General features: G+C 27.8%; 6 protein-coding genes across 10 annotated transcripts; 3 read left to right on the forward strand and 3 right to left on the reverse strand.

Annotated features, from left to right (window-relative positions):
- The first annotated feature begins 133 nt into the window (after positions 1 to 133).
- On the forward strand, positions 134 to 4909 carry LOC122513263 (alpha-mannosidase 2). 2 transcript variants are annotated; one of them, XM_043629533.1, is made up of 8 exons: positions 134 to 264; positions 620 to 869; positions 964 to 2318; positions 2413 to 2751; positions 2931 to 3239; positions 3321 to 3852; positions 3933 to 4085; positions 4184 to 4909. In XM_043629533.1, the coding sequence occupies exons 2-8, from the start codon at positions 741 to 743 to the stop codon at positions 4763 to 4765; spliced, it is 3399 nt and encodes a 1132-aa protein (XP_043485468.1). In that variant the 5' UTR covers positions 134 to 264; positions 620 to 740; the 3' UTR covers positions 4766 to 4909. The 2 variants fall into 2 exon arrangements, with proteins under 2 accessions (XP_043485468.1, XP_043485467.1); XM_043629532.1 differs by lacking the exon at positions 134 to 264 and having other exon boundaries at positions 588 to 869.
- Positions 4714 to 6765, reverse strand: LOC122513267 (N-alpha-acetyltransferase 40). 2 transcript variants are annotated; one of them, XM_043629539.1, is made up of 4 exons: positions 6677 to 6765; positions 5762 to 6148; positions 5514 to 5672; positions 4714 to 4902 (listed from the first exon to the last, which is right to left on the reverse strand). In XM_043629539.1, the coding sequence occupies exons 2-4, from the start codon at positions 6133 to 6135 to the stop codon at positions 4812 to 4814; spliced, it is 624 nt and encodes a 207-aa protein (XP_043485474.1). In that variant the 5' UTR covers positions 6136 to 6148; positions 6677 to 6765; the 3' UTR covers positions 4714 to 4811. The 2 variants fall into 2 exon arrangements, with proteins under 2 accessions (XP_043485474.1, XP_043485475.1); XM_043629540.1 differs by lacking the exon at positions 6677 to 6765 and adding an exon at positions 6623 to 6642.
- Positions 6711 to 8369, forward strand: LOC122513266 (3'-5' ssDNA/RNA exonuclease TatD). Its single transcript, XM_043629537.1, has 2 exons — positions 6711 to 6801; positions 7183 to 8369. Exon 2 carries the CDS (start codon positions 7208 to 7210, stop codon positions 8141 to 8143), a length of 936 nt encoding a protein of 311 aa, XP_043485472.1. The 5' UTR covers positions 6711 to 6801; positions 7183 to 7207; the 3' UTR covers positions 8144 to 8369.
- A 405-nt stretch (positions 8370 to 8774) lies between these two features.
- LOC122513265 lies at positions 8775 to 12048 on the reverse strand. 2 transcript variants are annotated; one of them, XM_043629535.1, is made up of 6 exons: positions 11849 to 12048; positions 11605 to 11738; positions 10511 to 11309; positions 9784 to 10424; positions 9565 to 9685; positions 8775 to 9413 (listed from the first exon to the last, which is right to left on the reverse strand). In XM_043629535.1, the coding sequence occupies exons 2-6, from the start codon at positions 11735 to 11737 to the stop codon at positions 9194 to 9196; spliced, it is 1914 nt and encodes a 637-aa protein (XP_043485470.1). In that variant the 5' UTR covers position 11738; positions 11849 to 12048; the 3' UTR covers positions 8775 to 9193. The 2 variants fall into 2 exon arrangements, with proteins under 2 accessions (XP_043485470.1, XP_043485471.1); XM_043629536.1 differs by lacking the exon at positions 11849 to 12048 and having other exon boundaries at positions 10511 to 11299; positions 11605 to 11695.
- A 380-nt stretch (positions 12049 to 12428) lies between these two features.
- LOC122513271 (polyadenylate-binding protein, cytoplasmic and nuclear-like) lies at positions 12429 to 13469 on the reverse strand. The gene is made up of 4 exons (XM_043629544.1): positions 13232 to 13469; positions 12998 to 13146; positions 12757 to 12916; positions 12429 to 12675 (listed from the first exon to the last, which is right to left on the reverse strand). The coding sequence occupies exons 1-4, from the start codon at positions 13248 to 13250 to the stop codon at positions 12479 to 12481; spliced, it is 525 nt and encodes a 174-aa protein (XP_043485479.1). The 5' UTR covers positions 13251 to 13469; the 3' UTR covers positions 12429 to 12478.
- Positions 13470 to 13729: 260 nt separating this feature from the next.
- On the forward strand, positions 13730 to 22633 carry LOC122513584 (transmembrane protein 131). 2 transcript variants are annotated; one of them, XM_043629995.1, is made up of 23 exons: positions 13730 to 13907; positions 14529 to 14593; positions 14688 to 14716; positions 14905 to 14988; positions 15064 to 15187; positions 15301 to 15414; positions 15534 to 15656; positions 15762 to 15925; positions 16074 to 16260; positions 16515 to 16623; positions 16720 to 16979; positions 17056 to 17472; positions 17616 to 17804; positions 17921 to 18149; positions 18246 to 18630; positions 18730 to 18945; positions 19016 to 19155; positions 19373 to 20625; positions 20718 to 21048; positions 21133 to 21566; positions 21650 to 21857; positions 21955 to 22139; positions 22280 to 22633. In XM_043629995.1, the coding sequence occupies exons 1-23, from the start codon at positions 13814 to 13816 to the stop codon at positions 22367 to 22369; spliced, it is 5430 nt and encodes a 1809-aa protein (XP_043485930.1). In that variant the 5' UTR covers positions 13730 to 13813; the 3' UTR covers positions 22370 to 22633. The 2 variants fall into 2 exon arrangements, with proteins under 2 accessions (XP_043485930.1, XP_043485931.1); XM_043629996.1 differs by lacking the exon at positions 15301 to 15414.
- Positions 22634 to 23286: the final 653 nt, after the last annotated feature.

Raw genomic sequence — 23286 nt, forward strand, 5'->3', positions numbered from 1 at the left:
AAATTGTAAATAAGAAAAGGATTAACTTCGATTGGTTAATTTAATCCTTTATCCTGATTGGTTGAACGAACTAGTTATTTTATTGGGGGGAGTTTTCAAACAAAAAAATTGGACACATTTTTTGTCGTGAAAAATAATAAAAATCCCTTTGCCCGTTTATTGGCTGTGACATAACTAGAAAACAAAATCATTATGAGAGAATCATATGAAACAAAAAGAAAAATAATATTTATCTATTATTTGTGACTACGTGTATCGAATTACGTAACTGATATTTTAATCTTTTTTCTTAGATAATCAATTAATAGTAGTGCACTTAAAAATATATATATTATCTGAAATCTAGGAATGTTATCTAATTTATATTTGTAATTGGTGCTATGCGAATACGTATATATAATACCCATATGTTATGTGTGTATGTGTTCATGCTGTCAGATGCAACGATAAACAGTTTATAGTTCTAAACACACTTAACATATAAAAATTAATATTTTAAATAAATACTTCACGATTTATTGTTTATACAATTAAATGAGTTTGTTTTTTTTTTTTATATATATATATATATATATGCATCGCTTGTACTTAAATTTATAAATTAATTTTTATACTTCAGTGAAAAATTATATTATATCCACGTCAAAAAAAGAAGAGGATAAAAAGGGTTAACCTAAACAATTTGTGTAAACATTCATAAGTTATTTAATGTGAATTTATATTATTTGTAAAAATATAATATGAAGACAAGAAAAACTTTCGCCATTCTTGGAGCAGGATTAATTCTTGCCTGCTGTTTAATGACATATTTAATGATGGATCTAACATTTTTTCCTCCAGGACAGGATACCAAATTGTCTATGCACAATGTAAGCTTATTACATGTTTTCTTTGCATCAAATTACAATTGTTATATATTTTTGTTCGCACAATGTACATTTGTATTTTCTTTTTTCTTTTTAGAATCAATGGCTACATTTTGAAAGTAGATTAGCTAAATTAGAGAAAGATTTTAACAAACATCATGAAGTCATGAGCGCTCTCCAAGAAGCAGCTAAGGTTAATCAAAATTTAATACCGATAGTAAAGAAAACAAATAATCATGAACAATTGGGTCCAATCCAAAATAATATAGAGAAATTAACCGAATGCAATTTTAATCTGAATCGTACACCTGAGGTAGATATACAAATGTTAGATTTATATAAAATATTGGATTTTGACAATCCAGACGGTGGAGTATGGAAACAAGGATGGAATATCAAATATAACAAAGAACAATGGCATCCTAATAGAAAATTAAAAGTTTTTGTTATTCCGCATTCGCACAACGATCCGGGATGGTTGAATACATTTGAGAAGTATTATACGTCGCAAACAAGAAACATATTAAATAATATGGTAACCAAATTGGCGGAGGACAAACGTCGTAAATTCATTTGGGCAGAAGTTTCGTTCTTTAAACTTTGGTGGGACGAACAATCGAAGGTAACGCAAGATTTAGTCAGGAATTTAATTCACGATGGACAATTGGAAATAGTAGCAGGCGGATGGGTTATGCCAGATGAATCTGTTTCTCATTGGATTGCTCAACTTACTCAATTGACGGAAGGACATCAATGGTTGAAACATAATTTAGATTATGTACCAAACTCAGGATGGGCGATTGATCCATTTGGACTTTCTCCGACTATGCCATATTTATTGAAAGGAGCCGGTTTAAATAATTTGCTCATACAAAGGGTACATTATTCGGTTAAAAAGAAATTAGCCAAAGAAAAGAAATTGGAATTTAGATGGAGACAATTGTGGGACAACAACGGTTCTACAGAATTGTTTACTCATATGATGCCATTTTACAGTTACGATATACCTCATACGTGTGGACCAGATCCTAAAATATGTTGTCAATTTGATTTTTATAGGCTTCCTAATTTTGGTTTAACATGTCCATGGAAAGTTAATCCACGTGCTATAAGCAAAGCAAATATAGTGGAAAGAGCTACGTTGTTATTGGATCAATATCGTAAAAAGTCACAACTCTTTAAAACCAATGTGTTATTAGTACCGTTGGGTGATGATTTTCGATACGCGCATGTTACCGAATGGGATGCTCAATTCAACAATTATCAACATCTTTTTGATTATTTAAATCTAAATCAACAACTGAACGTTGAGATACAATTTGGAACGTTGAGCGATTATTTTGATGCAGTTAGAGATAAATACAATATAGAAGACTTTCCTACATTGTCTGGAGATTTTTTTACTTATTCCGATAGGGATGACCATTATTGGAGTGGTTATTACACATCGAGGTATGTATATTGTTTGCACACATATCATTTTAATATTATTAACAAAATATATATTTGTTTTCTTGTTAATAATAATAATATTATTCTTTTGTAGGCCATTCCATAAACGATTAGATCGTGTATTATTAGGTTCCTTAAGAGCCTCTGAAATTTTGTCAACGATAGCATGGGCCAAAGGCATTTATCATTTAGCCGAAGGAAACATAGCTCTTAGATTGAGTAACGCTAGAATGTGGCACTCGTTGTTTCAACATCATGATGGTGTTAGTGGAACTGCTAGAGATAACGTAGTTATAGATTATGCTCAGAAAATGATATTAGCATTAAATAATACAGCACATGTATTACAACAATCTGTTATGCATTTATTAAAACCTTTTGAAGGATCAACAATTGATCAAGAAGCCCACTTTCTTACATTGGATGAGACTAGGTTCGAAAACAGATACTTATTCCTAGTTAGTATCTTTTGCTGTTTGTAGAGGTTGTAAGGTTCTTATCATACTAAATAATTTAATCGTTATAGTTTTGCTTTTTCTTTTTTTGTAATTATTTTACGAGAATTCACACAATAACTTAAGTTTCATTCGATTGTTTGTTTTATTGTTAAAGGTCGCACCATACCAGTCCTGGAGAAAAACATATACTCATACTTGGAGATGAAAATCCTAAAAAAAAAGTTATATTTTACAATCCTTGTCCAAGACAAAGAAAAAACATACAAACTTTAATCGTTTCAACACCTTTTGTCAGAGTTACCGATTATACAGGACAATATGTTAAATCACAAGTATCGCCAGTTTGGGTCGGACCTGCTGCGCTATCTGCTGCTAGATATGAATTATCTTTCCTTGTTACTGTACCAGGATTTGGGCTTAATACATACGTGATACATGCTCTTCGTCAGCAAGTATTTCCTTCGTAAGTAAAAATATATGTATATGAAAAATAAAGAATATAACAAAAATAATTTATTAATTTATAACGTTATTTATTTTACAGAGATGTTTACGCAGCTAATGTCACAGTTTTTAATACTGATTTACCGCTTACAACAGTGCCCGGTTTTCCTCATATGCAAGTACAACCTCTCGCTCAAGAATTTTCCATATCGCAAAGAATAGAATTATCTGCGTCATTTGGAAAATCTGGTTTCCTAAAAGCTTTAAAAGTCGACAATGTTACATATCCCGTTCACTTAGAATTTGTTAAATATGGCACTAGAGGTTCGGGTAAAGATAAAAGCGGTGCATATTTATTTCTACCCGACAAGCCAGATCCAGATTTAATATTTATGGAAAATAAGCATATTATTCATCTGGTAACTGGTCCTATTTTATCTAAAGTTTTTGTTGAATTACCATACGTACGCCATACTTGTATATTATATAATTCACCTGGTAGCGACGGTATCGGATTAAATATATTAAATGAAGTCGATATAACAGAGACACAAAATTACGAACTTGCAATGAGATTAAACACGGATATAATGTCCGGAGATCAGTTTTTTACTGATTTAAATGGTCTTGGTGTAAGTACTCGGGGAGTATCTTCAATATTTTTCTAATATTTTTAACAATTCATTATATATAAAACTTTGAATGATTCCAGGTAATTAGACGGCAAAGATTTCCAAAATTACCTACACAAGCCAATTATTATCCAATGGCTGCTAATGCGTACATCGAAGATAAGCATAAAAGATTAACTGTAATAACTGCACAGCCACTAGGGGTTGCTTCTATGGCATCAGGACAAATAGAGGTAATGTATGCTTGTACGCGACACAAATAAATAATTAAAATATATAATTATAAAAAATAATTTAATAAATGCCACATACTTTGATATTACATTTGCAGATTATGCAAGATCGAAGATTACTTCAAGATGATAACAGAGGATTAAGTCAAGGTGTAACAGATAATTTATTAACCAATCATTTATTTACTTTAGTATTTGAAAGGAGGAGATTAAACTGTCCCGCATCATCGGCTACTGGTCATCCTTCAGGTTTGTTATCTGTTGCCGCGCATTTAGCTTCGGAAGAACTATTGTATCCAGTAATAGCAATGCATCCTCATAATATATTGCCATATAATTTGCAACCACATTTTACTCCGTTGCATTATGATCTTCCGATCAACATAAACGTTATTAGCTTAAGAGTATTGTTCATTCCTGAAGGAGCTGGCAAAGGTATTGGTATGGTTTTATATCGAACTGCATTAGATCTTTGCTGGGGATCGGAAACTTATTTGCAGCAATTTAATATCTCCAATACAGGAAAAATAGATTTATCATTTTTAAGTAATTTCAAGGATATGACAATTAGCAAAGCCCCTCTAACATTTTATGATGTTGGCTCATTTCTTAAATCACCGATTGTCACTTTGTGTCCCAATGAAATCTTGTCTATTTTATTTCATAAAACGCAATATTAAAATAATAAAAGGAAAGGCATTATTTATTATACAGAAAAAATTCTTTTCACGATGCGACAGGAGTTAAAACCTGTTTACTTAAAATGACATAATCTTTCTTCTCCGAATTCGATGGGCTTGTGTTGTCCAATTTGAAACTGCAAATAAAAAGATAATATATGATCGAAAAAATATATCAAGAATTTTGTATAAAAAATTATATGCTTATCATATAAAAAACTTATCTGATAAGAAAGACATTTTTAATGATAAGGCTGATGATATATCTTTGAGCGAAACTGTAGATAGATATTTATAATTACTACTAGACACATTAAATAATTAAATTAAATTTCTTGTACAATTATACTTGAAGGCAAGCTTTTTTAAAGTACAATTATTTAATACTAAATATTATTATAGATCAATATATATAAATATACATTTATATGTATATATATAAATAAATTCTATAATTATATATAAATATACGTATATTTATATAAACATAGAATTTATTTAAGAAATATATGAAATAATTGATTAATTATTTTACTTATGGTTAAATCTACCTCAAACCCTGTACTATCGTCTTAAGTTATATTTTAAAATAATATTTGTGATTTTAGTTGATACGCCATTAGCCTTGTATTTTTATTTATAGAAAATTTGACTATTATTATTAATAATAATAATAATAATAAATAAAATAAGTAATACGTATAGAATTAAAATACTAATGAATTAAAAAATATATAAATTTTATTACCCAAGCGCATAGAAGAAGTGTAAGGCAGGTGGATTATTTTTCAATACGGTCAATACAACTTTTTGCATTTTATGTTTGGATGCCATAGATTCAAGAGCTTGCATCATAAAACGACCAAGGCCTTTACCTCTCGCTGATTCTTCCAATTGTAATTCGTAACTTGACAGATAAATACAATATTTTTCAAATACACATTTTATCGTCTGTTATATTGTAGCAATAATTTATATATATATTTTTATATTTACCAATACAATACTTCGACTTGATAATCTATGTCAAAGCGGAAATGAGAAAACCCTATTAGTTTGTTATCGCAAGACGCTAACAAATACCAAGCAGTTGGTTCCGTTAATTCTTTTTTTTTAGCATTAGCATCCCATCCCCAATTAGATTTTTCATACAGATGTCTCATATTTTTTTCCATAATATCCAATACCCAAAGACGACATTCAGACGATGCCTCTCTGGCCTTAACGCAACTTAAATTTACTATAAATTCATTTTTTCCTGTATACGTGTGACATGTTTCAAGCATTTCCAATGGATCTTTCATGGAATTAACTTTATTTATAATACATTTGGCACGGGCTAATTTTTGTGATTTGGAATGTCGTTTCATTTTTATTGCTGATCTATTGGATGATAACAAAATATATAAATTATTTAACTTGTACAATAAATAATAGATGCATGTCCAATAAAAACAAACAATATTTAATTTTTCATAATAAATATTTTTTTCATTTAGCTATTTTGTATTATAAATGTAACAAATTATTATAAATGTAATTATAGTGTGTGTATATATCATGAATAAAAGTTCATTTAATTAATTATACATATTCAGACATGTACACAATAATAATAGTAATAATAATAATAATAATAATAATATTTATAATGCAAGAAAAATTATCCAATAAGATCAAAACTTGTAAAATTTGATTGGAGCTAAGTAAAAATATAAATTTTATTACGAAATAACAAATATAATAATAATAATAATAATAATAATAATAATGATGATGATGATGATCCCTATTTATTAATAGCAATAATATAAAATATCTGTTTTAAAAATTAAATTTATCTCAAAGTAAACAAACATAATGTACAAAGGTATTTTCGAATGATATCAAAAGAATTAATCATTAACTAACCTCTTCAAAATGTAAAGTCTTCTTAGTTTTGTGATATCAACAATGTCGAAGTGAACATATTGTAATTGAACCTGTCAATTTCGTTCGTTTAAGTTATCTTATTATTTAGAAGAATATAAAATAAGGTACGTTTAATTCAAATGAATACAATTCGCGTTTAATAAAAACATATTATTAACGATATTAATTAAACAGTTAAATTAAAAGTGGTTACGTGAGCTTTCAATTAGTATGATTGTCAAAGTATAATAAAGAAGTTTACACTTAGTTTTAAAAATAATTCCAAGTAATTTAATATCGTAAACTTTATATTATTTTCTAAGAAGTATTTGAAAATATTGTATTTGTTCATTTTACTTAATGAAATGAAATGTGTACATAGTTATAGGTTAAGATTATTTATGTTTATTTTATCAACTTTATGAAATAACTTAATCGAGGATAGGCTTATTTTGAATATTATTAATTATTAGTATATTAATATATCTTAAAATTATGTGTTTCAGGTATTCTTATATTAAATAACAAACGATGGCAGAGAATCCTGCTAGTTCTAATTCGGAGGAAAATGCTATTTCCTCCGATATGACACGATGCTATGAAAATTATATTATTGTTGATGTCGGTGCCAATCTTACCAATAAGAAATACAGTCGTGATTTAGATAGTGTAATACAAAGAGCTAAAGATGCAGGAGTCCAGAAGATTATGGTTACGGGTGCAAGTATTCGTTCCAGTAAAGAGGCTTTAAGACTGACAAGAATATATCCCGGTACACTTTACTCGACTGCCGGTGTACATCCGCACGATGCTAAGTCCTGGGAAAATCCAGATACTTTACAAGAACTCGAAAGCATAGCTACTAATCCGGAATGCGTCGCAATTGGAGAATGCGGTTTAGATTACAATCGTGACTTTTCGGATCCTGAGACGCAGCGTACTGTTTTTCATAAACAAGTAGAGCTTGCGTGTCAATTAAATAAACCACTTATAATACACGAGAGAGCAGCTCAGGCAGACGTATTGGAAGTTCTCAGTCATTACAAAAATCGCTTACCGCCAGTTTTAATTCATTCTTTCATCGGCACTGCTGAGGAAGCACAAATTTATCTGGATCAAGGATTTTATTTAGGAATAACCGGCTATCTGTGCAAAGATAAATCAGACAGCGGTATTAGACAGTTGTTAGAAGCTGGTCAAGCACCGTTAGATAAAATTTTAGTTGAAACGGATGCTCCTTTCATGTATCCCAATACAAGAGCTAGTAAATTACCTGTACGTGTTAAGGATGCTTTAACCGAAAGATCCATGACTTTTCTTCATCGTTATTGCACCTTTCAACGTAACGAGCCATGTGCCTTGCCAGCTATAGTAGAAATGGTAGCAGCATTTATGCAAACAACTCCCGAAGAAGTTGCTTTAGCTACCGCTTTTAACGCTTTGAAATTATTTGGTCTAAACGCGTGATTTCAATCTGGACAATATCAAAATTGTTATCCAAGGTGGTGCTAGTTGGTGCTTCACAAGATTTAGATATTGGTGCTAAATATATGCTATATATCTATTTTTACTCTAATAATCTGATTCTATAAAATTTATTCAATATTTAACATCAAACGAAATACTACATTGTGTTATAGTCATGTAAAGAAAATTAAGATATTACAAAAAAAATAGTAATGAATTTCAGCACCAATATTTATGCTTAATTTGTTATTCTATATTATATATATATGTATATTTATATATATATATATATATAATATTTTATTTTTATTTTATTCGAAATAAAACTGGTCTTCGGAAACATTTGAACATAAGGAAAATAATAGTTTTAACTAGGAACAAATAAACATATATATATATATATACATATTATGGATTGTTAAATTGTTACTTTCGTACTTTTAATTGTATGTAAATAAAAATAACACACTCGAGGAGTATATCAACTCCAAATGAAATTATAAATATATATACATAGTAATGATTCTCTATCTCTATATATAAGAATATATATTTTCAAGAAGAAAAGTAAAATAGTAAATTTTCATATTATTCATTTTTCATTAAAATGATGATTATATACAACATACGATTTAAATCTATTACTTTTTTTTCATTTTATTCAATGTACATACAAGAAACATTTTGCCAATAATAACATGTTTATACCTTAAATGGTATAACAATATTATAATAGGTTTTACCTTAAATATTATTAGCTATAACTTTACTATGCTGATTACCAAACTTCCTTCATCATTTTTTTCGTTATATTAACTTTTCTTTATATAAATAAAAAGAAAAATATCTTAACTAAAATTTAATATTAGATGTTAAAAAATATAGATATTTTTTTTTTAAATTTTGACATATGTTTTATAGTTCATAGTTTTATCAAAGAGACAAAACAAAAAAATCGTATAAATTATATGCGTAATGTGAAAGAAATACGAAATCTATATTCTTAATTAAAACTGTTTAATATTCTTTTTAAAAAATCCATTGTTATTATTACGTTATTTCAAAAATATCAGAACATTTATCTTTTATTTTTTGCATAATAGACGTACTCTTTTCGTGAGTTGGCAAATTTATCCATTTATTTATGTTTATCGTAATGCATTTATATCCAGTCCATTTTTCTATACACATTACTTGTGATTTCCAAACACCCAATAATTGTTGCGTATTAATAGTATATGATTGGGAAGGATATGCTACAATGAGTACGCTGTAAAAGTAAATATTTTTTAGTGAATATTTGAAAAAAAAATTTAAGAAAATTTCTTTAAAAAAAAAAAAACAAGACAATAACAAACAGATGCACAAATATTTTATAAAAATATTCATTGAAATTAAAACATATAAAAGAAAATACTTACACGATGAGGTTTGGTTCATAGCACAAATCTTCAACGTAATACGTAAAATTTGAGAGAAGTTTAGGATTATTTATATTAAATGCAATGGGATATCCACCTTTTCGCATAATTATAGCATGATCTATAAAACGGATTAATATAAAGAATGTGTTATTTAAATTTTTTATTTTATTTTTTTCCGATACTTCATTTTATAGAAAAGAATAATATAATACTTACGAATGTTATGTCCTAATTTTGTTTTTAAGTTACTCGCCACATATCCAGGACCTCCCATTGTTCTTTCCATATGTATTCTTAATGTGTTAGTGAATTTTGATTCCAACGTGTTGTATGATAATTTAAGAACAGATGAATTAGGCCAAGGACCAACATAATACGGATACATTGATTTGACGCTTTGATGCAAAAAAAGCAATCTATTAGAATGTACATTACTTCCTAAATTTAAAGACAATGATTTTATATTTATCTCGGAAAAGATTTTGGACAATAGTTTAGGATAAAATTTATTTAATGCTACTAAATGAACGCCGCATTTAAGTAATACTTTGACAGGAGTTTCATTTAGAAATTTATCTTCTAATAATTTACTCTCTAGAATAAGCCAAGGAACTGATTGATATTCAGCGTTAGACAATATTTGTAAAATCTCTTGTAAGGAATACGCATCTATTTCCTCCATACATTCTTTTTTTAATATTTCAGTCATTAGAAATTCTATGAATGGTAGATAAACAAAATTAATATTATTTAAATATCTTGCTATTTGGCAACAAGTAATTACACTCGAATTTTTACTTATCAGAACATTAAGTAATTCATTGATGAACGTTGTATCGTAACTATGAGATATTTCCCTGTATAACAGAAACATTACTATTATTATTATTCAAAAATAATTTTAGGATGTTTTAATATATTATGGAAATTATACGATATTTACTTATCTATCATGCTTCTAGATATTTCCTTTAAACAATCTTCTACATCGACTGACGTCATTTTATTAATGTTCTGAAAAAGCGCTTCACGTATCATACTTATGGTTTTTCTATTTTCTCTAGAGACTAGTTTTTCATTTGACAGCATACTCAATGAAATAAATATATTTTTAAGAGTTGCCACTGAAGCAGATGTAGAATCGTTCACCAATGCAGATTGTATACTTTGATAAATTTTAATAAATGTGGATCGATCATTCACATATTTCAAGTAATTCAATACCAATGCCAATTCTTTCAAATCTGAATAATCAAATCTTTTTTCTAAAATACTTGGAAGTATCATGGGTAATGCTATCTGTAATGCTAATGATAACGGCGTTGGTTCCATTTTTTTTAATAGTACTGCTAACAAATGCATTTGATTGATGTCCAATTGGTTTACGTTATTTCTTATTACTTGCAGCAAACTTTGCATTAACATTGCATTCGATGGTACATTTAGCAAGTTCAATAATTTAATAGATTTTATAATACTACGTAAGTTCATGTATCTTATTTGTTCGTGTAGCTGATTGCAAAGAAGTTTAAATCCTTCGTGATCTCTTAAATTAAATGTTTTCTCTTCGATTTTGGTTATCCCAGCTATTATCGATAGTATATTTATGACATCGTTCAACTGCATATCCTGACATTCATTAGAAATCGAATCTAATATGCGTTTGATATCATTCGATGTCAGTGTCGACGATTTATCCATTATTTTTTTCACAGGCTGTAGAGTTACCGACCTACAAATTTCTAAATATTTCCAAAAGCTTTTCAATTATATTAAAAATAAATATATTACAAAAGGGAAGAGCTAATATTTTCAAATACTAATTTTGTAAAATATCACGCAGTTATAAGAAACAAGCGATAAGACTCCGTACTCAATGTTTTTTAAGAAAACGAAGAAAGAAGTTTCACATGCGTCCTTATACGCCAATTCGTTTTATGTTAGATGGAAAAATAAACTTAGTTTCCCCTTTGTAAAGGAATAATAATGTATACATATAAATATATATAAGAATGTATTGTAGGCTAATTTAATTACCTGCAGGTGTGCTCCAATAATTCTGCGAACTATTCAAATAAATTCTATTTTTTACTTTATTACAATTTAAGAACAAGGCTCGACTTCGCAGAGTCCACGACACCCATATTATTTGTTTTAAACATTTATCCATGCTATATAGAACATACATAAGAAAGTTTTAATATTATTATTTCATTATTATTTATTACTGTGAATGCAATATCAGAGAAAGATTGTTTTTATAATTGAATAATCATATTACCTGTATTTTGTTTTTTATTTTATTTTTAAAATAATATAATTAAATAAGTATTGCAATCTAAGCTTTTTATATATGCAAATGATTATTTTATTATTGTTATCATTTTTTATAAGCTTTTATTCAGTATAATCAATATAATGAGAAAATAATTGCGAGGTTAGAAAGCATTAATATTTATATATGTAACATTTAACGGGAAATATTTCATAATATTGTTTCAAATTAATTATAAATAAAATTCATATACTTTCATATTTATTTTTTTAAAGGTATATAATATGATTTGTGTTACTTTTTTTTTAAATTGATACTTTATATCATACTTTAAGTGAATACAAAATTTTTGATTTTATTTCACACGAGGTTATTGTAGTTTGTTATGTTGGTATGATTGATATTAAGATTCTAATGTTGGCTGCAGTGTTTAAGCCGAATTTACAACTTGAACAAAGTTTCTTTTTTTTCTAATTAAATTTAACATGTAAAACAACTTTAACATTTAAAAACCTAATTTATTTCAATATTTTGAAATTGATGTTGATATTGATATTGATATATTAACAAAATATTGATTATTAGATCTTTATTTAACAAAATAGAAAACAATATATCTATACATATATTTAACTATTAATGTTTTCTTTTTAATCGTTTTGGTTTATTGCTTTCTGGTAACGTCAACGATTTGTGTTCTTTTCCTTGATTTGTATTTTTTCTTTTGAGAGAGGGACTGGAAGGTTTATTTTTATTATCGGTCTCAGTGATATTCTTTGTCTTTTTGTAAAGCTTAGAATTTTCAAGGACCCATCCGCTGCTAATTGTTCTACCTGTAATAGAAAAAGTTATTTCTAATTTATCTAAATATACAGATGTGAGTCTAAAGATACGATAATAGGATAACGTATTACCAAAAAATTCTTTCTTATTTGTATTAAATATTGCTTTGGATGCATCTTGTATGCGCTTAAAATCTATGAACGCACAACCAGCAAGCGATTGACCATGAAGGATTATTTTTTCTATTTCTCCATATTTTTTATACAACGTTCTAACTTCTTCTTCTTTTACCTATTAATAATAATAATCATATAGAATTAAATTTTTATATACATAAAGAGAAAGAAGGATAAAATCATTATCATTACATACTTCAAATGGAAGATTGCGAACAACAATCCTTGTTGCAGTAGTATTTAATTTATTATTGGTGTCTTCATTTCGTGTCTGATTTTCAGTTCGTTTTAATTTTAGTTTCTTTTTATAAATCCAGGACAATTTATTTTTGTGAAAATCCCGTCCTATTAAACATGATAAAAATGATATTAATAAATAATTTCACATAAATAAATAATAAAAATATATATTGCTTATAAGTGTTCTCACGTTGCTTGGTTCTATCCATGTGTTTACAATTTCATTAACTAAATATAAATATTAATTATTGTCGTATGTAACAGTATACACAAAAAATATATCTTCTAGTTTAAAATTATGATATATTTTTTAATATTCAAACAAAATATTATCTACATCAATTAGATATTTTTCATAAACCTTTTCTTGAAATACTTTATCACACACGGTATAACTAAGATATATTATTTATACATACTACTTTGCTACAAATATCAGACTACTTCAAGTAATTCTAAATTTGAATGAAGCGAAGTTAACCGTAAGATCAAATGTAAAACGAATAAAACGATAAACGTGTGAACTTGAAGTATAAATAATTTCTTCAATTTGATTGGCCAAGTTTTAAACGATGACCAATCATATTCGAGACATACAATATAAAGGTACAATTGAATGCACTCATTGGTTATTGATAAACTGCATACTTCAAATTAAACTGTGATACAATCGATATCACGGTTAACTTCGATAATATAAAAGTATGGCCGAAAGCGCATTTTCATTTGTGCTCAAGCAGAATAACAAAACAATACGTTAAGATTTAATATTATGATTGAGTTAAAAGTATATTATTGTTTATTCTTGTTATCATTTTTGGATTCAACCTCACAAATTCGACCCTCCTTACATGGACATAATAATGGTAAGCTCGATTTCTCTTATGTTTTGACATCAACAATTTCTTACTATGCATTTTGTAATACTTTTTAATAGATACGCATAAATTATTCCTATTTCTTTTTTTTAAACATTAATTATACATATTGACGTATCACAATTGTGATTGTTACGTTTAAATTATTATGTTGTTTCTTTTTTTTCTTTCTCTTTTCTTGTTTTCTTTTTTTTTCTTTCCCTTCTTTTCTTACCCCTTCAAGATTTTATAGATCTATTTAAAATATTCAAACAGCCATACTGCATTTTGATTTATATTTAATGTTAGTATGTAAATATCTTGTATATCGATTAATACTAACCTCTGTGTAACTTTCTAGTACTTTCGTGCAGCATATATATGTATAAAAAGAAATATTTCTTTTTCTATCCTTTTAATGGAGTAATAATATAACCTTATTTTTTCTATTATGATATGCATTATTTATATGCAACTGTAGTATGATATATTGTTAAAGTTACATCATTGAATTTTAGTAATATACATTTTTTAATACTTATAGAAAATAAATAAACTTATTTTTCATTTTTAATTAATATTTTCTTATATTAAATCGTTATTGTTAACTATTACTTATTATTTTTACAGCATTCGTTCAGGATGACAATGATGTTCAATATCTTTTGGATAATATACCATTACCTATGCATAAGGTAGATTTATAATAAATATATTTATTGTTTTCGTTACAATTATTTCAATAATATTTTATATTATATATATATATCATATTATATTTTGTTTTAGGACTTTACTAATACAGTGCACGGGGTTGGGTAAGCATGACCGTCATAATGGTAAATAGGAAAGATATTTAATATAAAAAAAGGGCATCTGAGATTTTACCAAGTCATATATCATAATGTGCGCAGTAAAGAAAATGATTTTTTCGATAACTATATTTTTCCTATTTTTCATTGAAATTATAATTCAAATATTTTAAATCATCAAATGATATTTAAAGGGATACTGTACCAGATGAAGATAAAGTACAAGATACATTGTCCCATATTTATTTCCTACCCCATGTTTTGGATTTTAAAGAAAGGTATTTATTTTGTTGATCTTATACATATTGTCTCATTGAAATATTTCATAATAATTGATTATATCAAATTTGTAGACAACTTGGTATACCCCATAAAGAAACTGTGATGTTAATTAATAAAGACCATAATAGGACAATTCATTTATCATCTATTTCTGGAAATACTCGTCATTTTCATTCATCATTTTTCCAAGATAAAGTAAGTATAAATAAATATAAATAATTTCTCTATTCTTTTAAATATATTATTTTTATATTTAAAATAATGTTTTCTTTTTTTTTTTTTTTTTTTTTTCAATATTTTTTATTCAGGTAATACCTCCTCTTAGAAATACGACATTTAATGTAATATTTCTTGGTAGAGAAGAAGGTGAGATTGATACTTACCTCTTTATACACACATCAGAGGGTACTATAAAGTATCAAGTAACGTATAACACTATTGTAATATTTTCTTCTTATTATTTTTTTCTTTCTTTTTGCATTTTCTATTTCTTTTATATAAATATTTGACTCTTACCTACAATCTTTTTGTTTCGATATAGGTCAGAGGAATAAGCATTAGTAGTCCGTATCGATTAAGACCTGTAATCGATGTAAAGTTACCATTAAACGCGTCCTTTACTCCACTAATATACATGCATAATCCATATCCAGAATCATTGCAAGTAAATATTTTAAATCTAATCTAATCTTAATTTAATTAATTGCATAACGTTGGAAGAATAATTATTATTTTGTGATATTTATATCCCGATTATTTTTAATTGAAGGTAGTAGAAATATATAGCAGTGGAGGAGAATTTCAATTGGAATTACCATCAGGAGAAGCGGAGGGTTCTCGTGAATTATGGGAAATACCACCTTATCAAACGAAACCAATTATAAGGCTTCATTTTAATGCTTATACAGAAAAAAATCACACCGCATATATTAGGTTTGTTTATTTAATAATTTATAGTGATTTTGAGTATAATTTTCATTCAGATTGTATTGATTATCGATAACCAACATTTTTATACATTTCTGTGTCTATCGTTAGAACGATACTAATACAATTATTATATTTTCTTTTCTTTTTTTAGAGTTAAAGTAAATAATACTGCTGAGATATTAATTGTAGCAGTCGAAGTAGAAGTTAAGAGTGGAGCTGGTCTTCATTGGGGTGGAAGTTCGGGAAGAATAAATTTTGGTATGGGAGGTTCATTACAACCACCCACATATCATATAATTGCTTTAAAAAATTCGGCTAAAAAAGCAGTTAAAGTTGTGGTAAATGATCCATCTCATCTATTTATTTAAATTTAGATAATCTTATTAATATATATATATATAAACACATATTTATAATAAAATTAATCATTTGAGTCCCATACAACATGCTCTTGCTGTTCAGATTTCTTGTAGAAATTGATACGTTATCGATACGAATTGTTGATACGATTTTTTTTTTAAAAGATCTCTGGGACTCACAAGTGATTAATATATTATAAATTATATTTATATCTTATTATTATTATTTTTAGAATATTATTAGCACCCCCATATCGAAAGCATTAGGACTCCAATTTAAGCCAACTACTATTCCTGGGGATACCGATATCCCAATTGCTATTGGAACACTATTTTATGATTGTAAATAATGCAATTATTGTAATATATTATATATAAATAAATGTAATACATTTATTTCAGATTATTTTAATCTGATTATATATATATATGTATCAGGGAAAGCTGGTTTAGAATTACAACATTTTAAGGGAAAATTAATGATTAAAGCAATGGGGCCTGGTGGTACTAGTCAAAAATTAGCCATACCATGGATAGCACAGGCGTTACAAGGAGGACTAGAAGTAAATGCATCTATTACTCATTATTGTTCTCTGCAAACTAGCCAAGCCCAAAATTTTAGCGTTGTAAATAAATTTAAATTACCATTAGCTATCACACATGTTACGATGTCACCTAATGTTAAATCTCGTTTCATGGTAAGATACAAAACCACATAGCATATTTTATATTATTTATTATATCGATATGGTTATCATTGATATTTTTTTCCAGATAAAAAATTTTACTCCTAGAGTAATAAAGCCAGAACAAAAAGTTAATATATTTTCTTTACAACTTACCAAAGAAAAGAAAAATGATGACGTTGAGATGGAATCATCAATATTAATACATTCAAATGTATCTATAACTAAAGTACCCTTACTAAGTTATGACGGAAAAGTAAGGAGAATAGTTCCAGGAGAAAGGGAAGACGATAAAGGTACCATGAATTTTGGTACCGTTAGTAGTGGAACTGAAAACGAGGCAATATTTGCATTAGAAAATCAGAATCCAGTTAATATAGATTTACACGATTGGGGAGTAAATATGCCTGGAGCAGTTTTGGAATTGATGGGTTGTCAAAGTGGCCCTGCTAATTTATTGGACGAGGAGCTTAAGAACGTAACTGTATGTAGTAATACTGGCACTGTAAGTATTGTAAATCTTACGCTTAAAATTATGTCCTATAATATATATACATATATATGTATATATATATATATAATATAAAATATATATATATATATATTTTAAGTTTTTAAAAACAATATAAATATTATTATTAATTACAGCAATTTATAAAACCTGGATTTTTAGCTATTTTTAAGATCATAGTAAAAGCCCCTATGATAGAAGAGGATACGATAGTTGGCGATGTCTTTGTTAGAACCAAATACGAAAGATTTATTTTACCCGTATTCATGCGAGTTGCTCATGGAAAAATATCTGTAAAGAAACTTATATTTACAGATTGTTTTCCTGTAAGTAAATAACATAAATTATTTATTATTATTATTATTATTATTATTATTATTATTATTATTATTATTATGTAATACTATCTAATATATACTTTTATAATATTTATGTTTTTTAGGGATCGATATGCGTACAACAAGTTAAAGTACATTCAACGTTTGCCAGACCGATGGAAGTAACTGAAATAATTTCAGTTAATAAAGATGATAGAATAAAATATATACCTTTAGAAGAAGCATCGTTACCGACAATATCTAAAGGTGATAATCTGGTAGGATCTATAAAGATTAATCCATCCGTCAACTGTAAACAAAGATGCTACCTTGACTTGTTATTAGATACAAACGGTATTTTAATTATTTTTATTAAATAATTTCTTACATATACACACACACATGCATGCATAAATATATTGTTATGTTATTATTGTTTTTCATTTACAGCTGGTAGTCAATGGTTAAATACAATGAGCCTTCCTTCTCACACACGTGATACAGATTTAAATTTATTAACTACACGTTACATGCGTTTCATTAATTATACTGGAGGAGGTTCTTGGGATAATGTAACAATGCGTTTAGATACTAACGAAGTACGTGGTTATAAATTTGATGTCAACATCAAACCACATTGGCCCAGTTTATTGACCAGTTCTGGAAATGCTAGCAAAAACAAAAGTATAATAATGTTTCCATTAACACAAGTGGGACATACGTCGCATAAAAAAATTAAATTATATAATCCAAGCAGAAATCCTTTAATAATTCAATTAGTAATGGACTGGAGTTATCCTCAAGGATCAAGATTATTTCATTCTTTACCTAGCAAGTATGTATATATATATATATAATATTAACAAAATATTTATTGCAATCTTGATAATGAATTTATAGAAATGAATTATGTGTGACGATATCATTTAAATAGGTTCAAACCAATATGTACAGAATGTTTACCTACAGTACAAGAGGAATTTAAATTGGAAGACAACGCGGAGGAACGAGAATCGTTTGAAAAACAATGGGACGTTACGGTGGCTTCGCAATCATTTCCTTTCTATTTAAATCCTTCAGAATCCAAAACTATTAAAATAACATATTCACCTTCTTCTGCATCACTTTCATCTGCTCTTATATATATTAGGTATGTGGTGTATATAATATTTAAATAATAATTTATAACAATTGAACACGAACTTTATAAAATATTTTAGAAATAATATGACCATCTTAGAAGTGTTACGTGTAATGGGACGAGGAGCAAGTGCACAATTTAGGTTTGGAAATCGTAAACCAGGTTCTACTACGCCTTTATTATTTGAACTTGGAGATAAACACCTTAAAGATTGTGAACGTATGTACGTTCCCTTATCCTTATCCTATCGGCTTAGTATAAAAACGTAGTTAAAATATTTAATAATTTATTTCTTTTTTTCTTTTTTACAATCGTTAAAATATTTCTATCCAATTAATATATATATATATATATATTTATAATATAAATTATCAAAGATTTATTTGATAAAATTTATATAAAGATATTAATAAACAATTATGTTGATTTTGAATAGGTGATAGATCGAAAAGAAATTCTATTCCAAATCTAACGGTTAAAAGATCCTTCACGGCAAGAAATACTGGCGAATTATTGGTACATATTTACGATTTCTATATAAGTGGTTCGCGTTGCGAAGGATATGGGTTTAAGGTACTTAATTGTGCCCAATTTGTATTGCTCCCAAATGTTACGCAAAAAATAGAAATAGCGTTTACTCCGGATTTCACTTTATCACGGATTGAAAGAAAGTTATTAATATTAACGAGTTTGGGAAGTGAAAATCAGACTAGCACGATAAAGCTTAATCTATTGGCAACACTTCCTACGCATTCATTGGAATCTTGTTCGGCGATATTAGTTAGACCGTCATGGGAAAATATATTACATTGGACAGCTGTATTTCTTTCATCGATATTGTTGATTTTTGTATTAGCTGTATCCTTTCTTGAATCGGAACAAATATTAAAAGGTACACTGGTTAATTCATCTCGAGAAAGTTCCGTTCAGCCGCCTCTTGATCTTAGGCTTTTGTCATACGTGCCGGCTCAAATGACGGATGTAAATAATTCGTTGAAAGAGAAAATTATTAACGAGGATAAAAATAAATTAAATAAAAGGGACGACGTAACGTCGGAATGGATGTTAATTAATAATAAACGTAGTAAGGATAAGGATTTGCAAAAGAGTCTGAAAATTTCTGATTGGACTTTGGAGGAAGAACAACGTTTTAAATTGGATACAGAATCGAAAGATTTGTTATCTTTTAAATCGTGCGAAGATACGCTTGATAATTCGAATAATATCACGAATATTGCGCTTGGTACGAGAAAGAGGAATAATAAAAAACAACAAATCATTCAAGAAAGTCAATCCGATAATAATTGTCTGATTGAAAATACATTTACTGAAATTCAGCCGGTACAAGAAAAGAAATATAGGACGCATTCTTTAATTAAATCTAGTCCAGTTATAAATAGAAAAAGTAAATCAAACAATGTTGGAAATGGGAAAGAGGAATCGTTGAAGTCATGCGACAATGAAACCCAAGGAGATAATATTTATTTAAATAATAAAAGTAATAAATCGGAAAATAAAAGAAAGCAAATAACTGGTGGTGGTAATAGTAGTACTGGTCATAGTAATCACACTTTAAAGAAACTCGAAATATCATCGCAGCAAAAAAACAATGTTCAACTTTCAGAAGAAGAAACTTCATCGACGACGACGGAAAGTTCAGTACAGGATGATTCATCGTCAATATGTAAAGTAAGCTTTTATTTATTTAAATCTTAACGCGCGCGCGTGTGTGTGTGTGTGTGTGTGTACTTATTTTACAAAATATATTATATTATTTTCAGGGACACGATCAAAATTGTATAAAAACAGATAAATTACAAAGAAAGCAAGGGAATAAAAAAAACAAATCGCAAGCTATCATCCCGTCTGTACCTTGCGTCGATTACAAAGACAATTACGAGGGGGATTGTGACGATGACGAATACGACAAAGAAAGGCATAACAATCCGAACAGATGGAAAACGAATACAACTAGATCTAGTACGAAATATCACATTCATGGATCGCGTACAGTCGAATCGTCTTATAAATTACCACGACAGAGTAAAAATCTTCCAAGGAAAGATAAAGTATCGCAGAAACGACGTGGAACTGATAAAATTCTTACAAAAAGTATATATATTTATATTCATTTGTAAATAACAAATTTATAATTATATATATATATGTCTTGTGTTACGCTGTATGTATTTACAGATTCGTCTTTAAACGGGAATACAAATGCAAAGGAAGATGGGATACGAAATTTAGGAACAACATCTACGATATCACCACCACCACCACCTTCGGGATGGGGCGAACACAGAGCTAAATTCAGCGACGTTGTAGCTCGCAATCAAGAAAGCATCCCAACATTTTCTAACTTGTCAAATTTACATAAAAGTCAACCGGTCTCACACAATTTATCTTTGGTATTTAATAATGATAACAAAGATATAGAATATATAAAACAACAGCAGAACCATGAATCGATAGAATCTACCAAAGAATACGAAGTAATGCCAGAAGTTTTACCACTTTGCATACCATCCGTTGGAAGGACTAAATTGATTTGTCAGGATCATTTATTGACGCAAACTAATATCCCACTAATAAATAGTTATTTTATCAATAACTTTATAGATCCATCAGTACGTAATATTTATATATATATATATATTATAACTTTTATCATTGAAGGGTGTATTTGTATCTTTGCTTTATCTCATTGTAGTTCGAAAGAGAATTAGTACCGTATGATGATCTTCCAGAAACGGATGAACTATTGGTCGAATTAGAAAGTCCAGAGGAAGATACGAGATGTCAATTGTGGAACGATAATAGATCTATGGTTGATTTATTATCGGATAGTACTGGTTCTTTTCAATTTGACTCTTCTAATTCTACAGAAGATGGCACAAATTTAACAGACTCTTTAAGAGGTAATGTCATTTTTCATCGAATATATTATTTCTTTTTTATTAACTTTTTAAAAAGGGTACATTTATTAAATAACAACGTATTATTAATTTATCGTAGATAATTGGGCGAATGTAGAAACTAATTGGGAACCATTATACACTAGAACAGCAGTCGGAGAAGAACGAAGTGGCGTATGGGGTGTTAATACAGGTGGTGTTTGGGCAGCTGCACCTTGGGGTGCAACCGCACAACCACATACTACGTTATCTGTGCCACTACAATTATCAGAATCAGATGCACAGGTAAATAATATTGCTTAACAAATATATTTAAGAAATTGGAATAATATATTATCATATAATTAAATGAATAACAAGAGAGAGAGAGAGAGAGTTAGATAAAAATGAATATATACAAAGTCATAGCGAAGTTATTATTTTAGGATGGAACTGGATTTGATCCGTTTCGTTCTTTAAATACAATTTGGACGCCGTCATCAACAGAGTCTTGGAAAGAAAAGCATGAGGATTAATAACTTTTATCGTTACTAATTTATCTCGTGATATATTGTTGGCTTGTTTAAAAATATTTTTTTTTTTTTTTGGAAGAAGAAGTGAAAGTAATGTATTAAAAAAAACAAAAAAAAAAAAAAAAAGATAGAACAAAGTTATAAAAAAAAATTAATTGCAATTGAGATCAAATCGATTTAATCAAGTTCGCGGCGACATTCGATTTTGCTTTACTCGAATTAAAGAAATTTTCTGAAGGCAATAAAAAAGATTCTCTTTTTATACGATATTATGATGAAATTGTTTCTTTTTTAAAATGCGTATTTCTAAATTTTGATAAGCTGATATAATTACGTTGTATTAAAAAAAAGTGTCAATTATTTGTTTTCGTACATCAAATTAACTTTCATTAATTTGATTATGATTAAAAGTACATGATACATTATTACAGCATTGAAAAATTACGAAATTGTTGAAATTTCTTGAAGAATTTGTGATTCTCAATTGCATTGTTTTTTGTTTCCTTTTTTATTTGATATTTATTGTAAAGGAGAAATTATTGTTCACGGTACTCAATGATATTTGAGAATATTGTTATTTTGTTATTATGGAAAAGAAAAAAAGAAAAGAAAAGAAAAGAAAAGAAAAGAAAAGAAAAGAAAGAAAAAATAAGAAATGATAATTAAGTTAATTAAAAAAGTGAGAGAGAACTGTGATTTTTATAGTCTTGACTCTTCTTGTAGAAATTTCTGTAGTCAAAGTTTTCAAGACATTTTACAAAGTTGTGATGTATACAAAAAGGAAAATAAAACATATGTACCTACTCTTCAAGACTGGTAATTATTGTTTTTAATTGAAAAATCTCTTGTAAAGAGTATGATATAATAATTATCAATCTTCTTAGAGATTTTATCTGAGACTTTAACAATTAATATTTACA

This window comes from Polistes fuscatus, unplaced genomic scaffold, assembly GCF_010416935.1.
Source record: "Polistes fuscatus isolate 324 unplaced genomic scaffold, CU_Pfus_HIC Scaffold12, whole genome shotgun sequence".
In the NCBI taxonomy this organism is placed as follows: domain Eukaryota; kingdom Metazoa; phylum Arthropoda; class Insecta; order Hymenoptera; family Vespidae; genus Polistes; species Polistes fuscatus.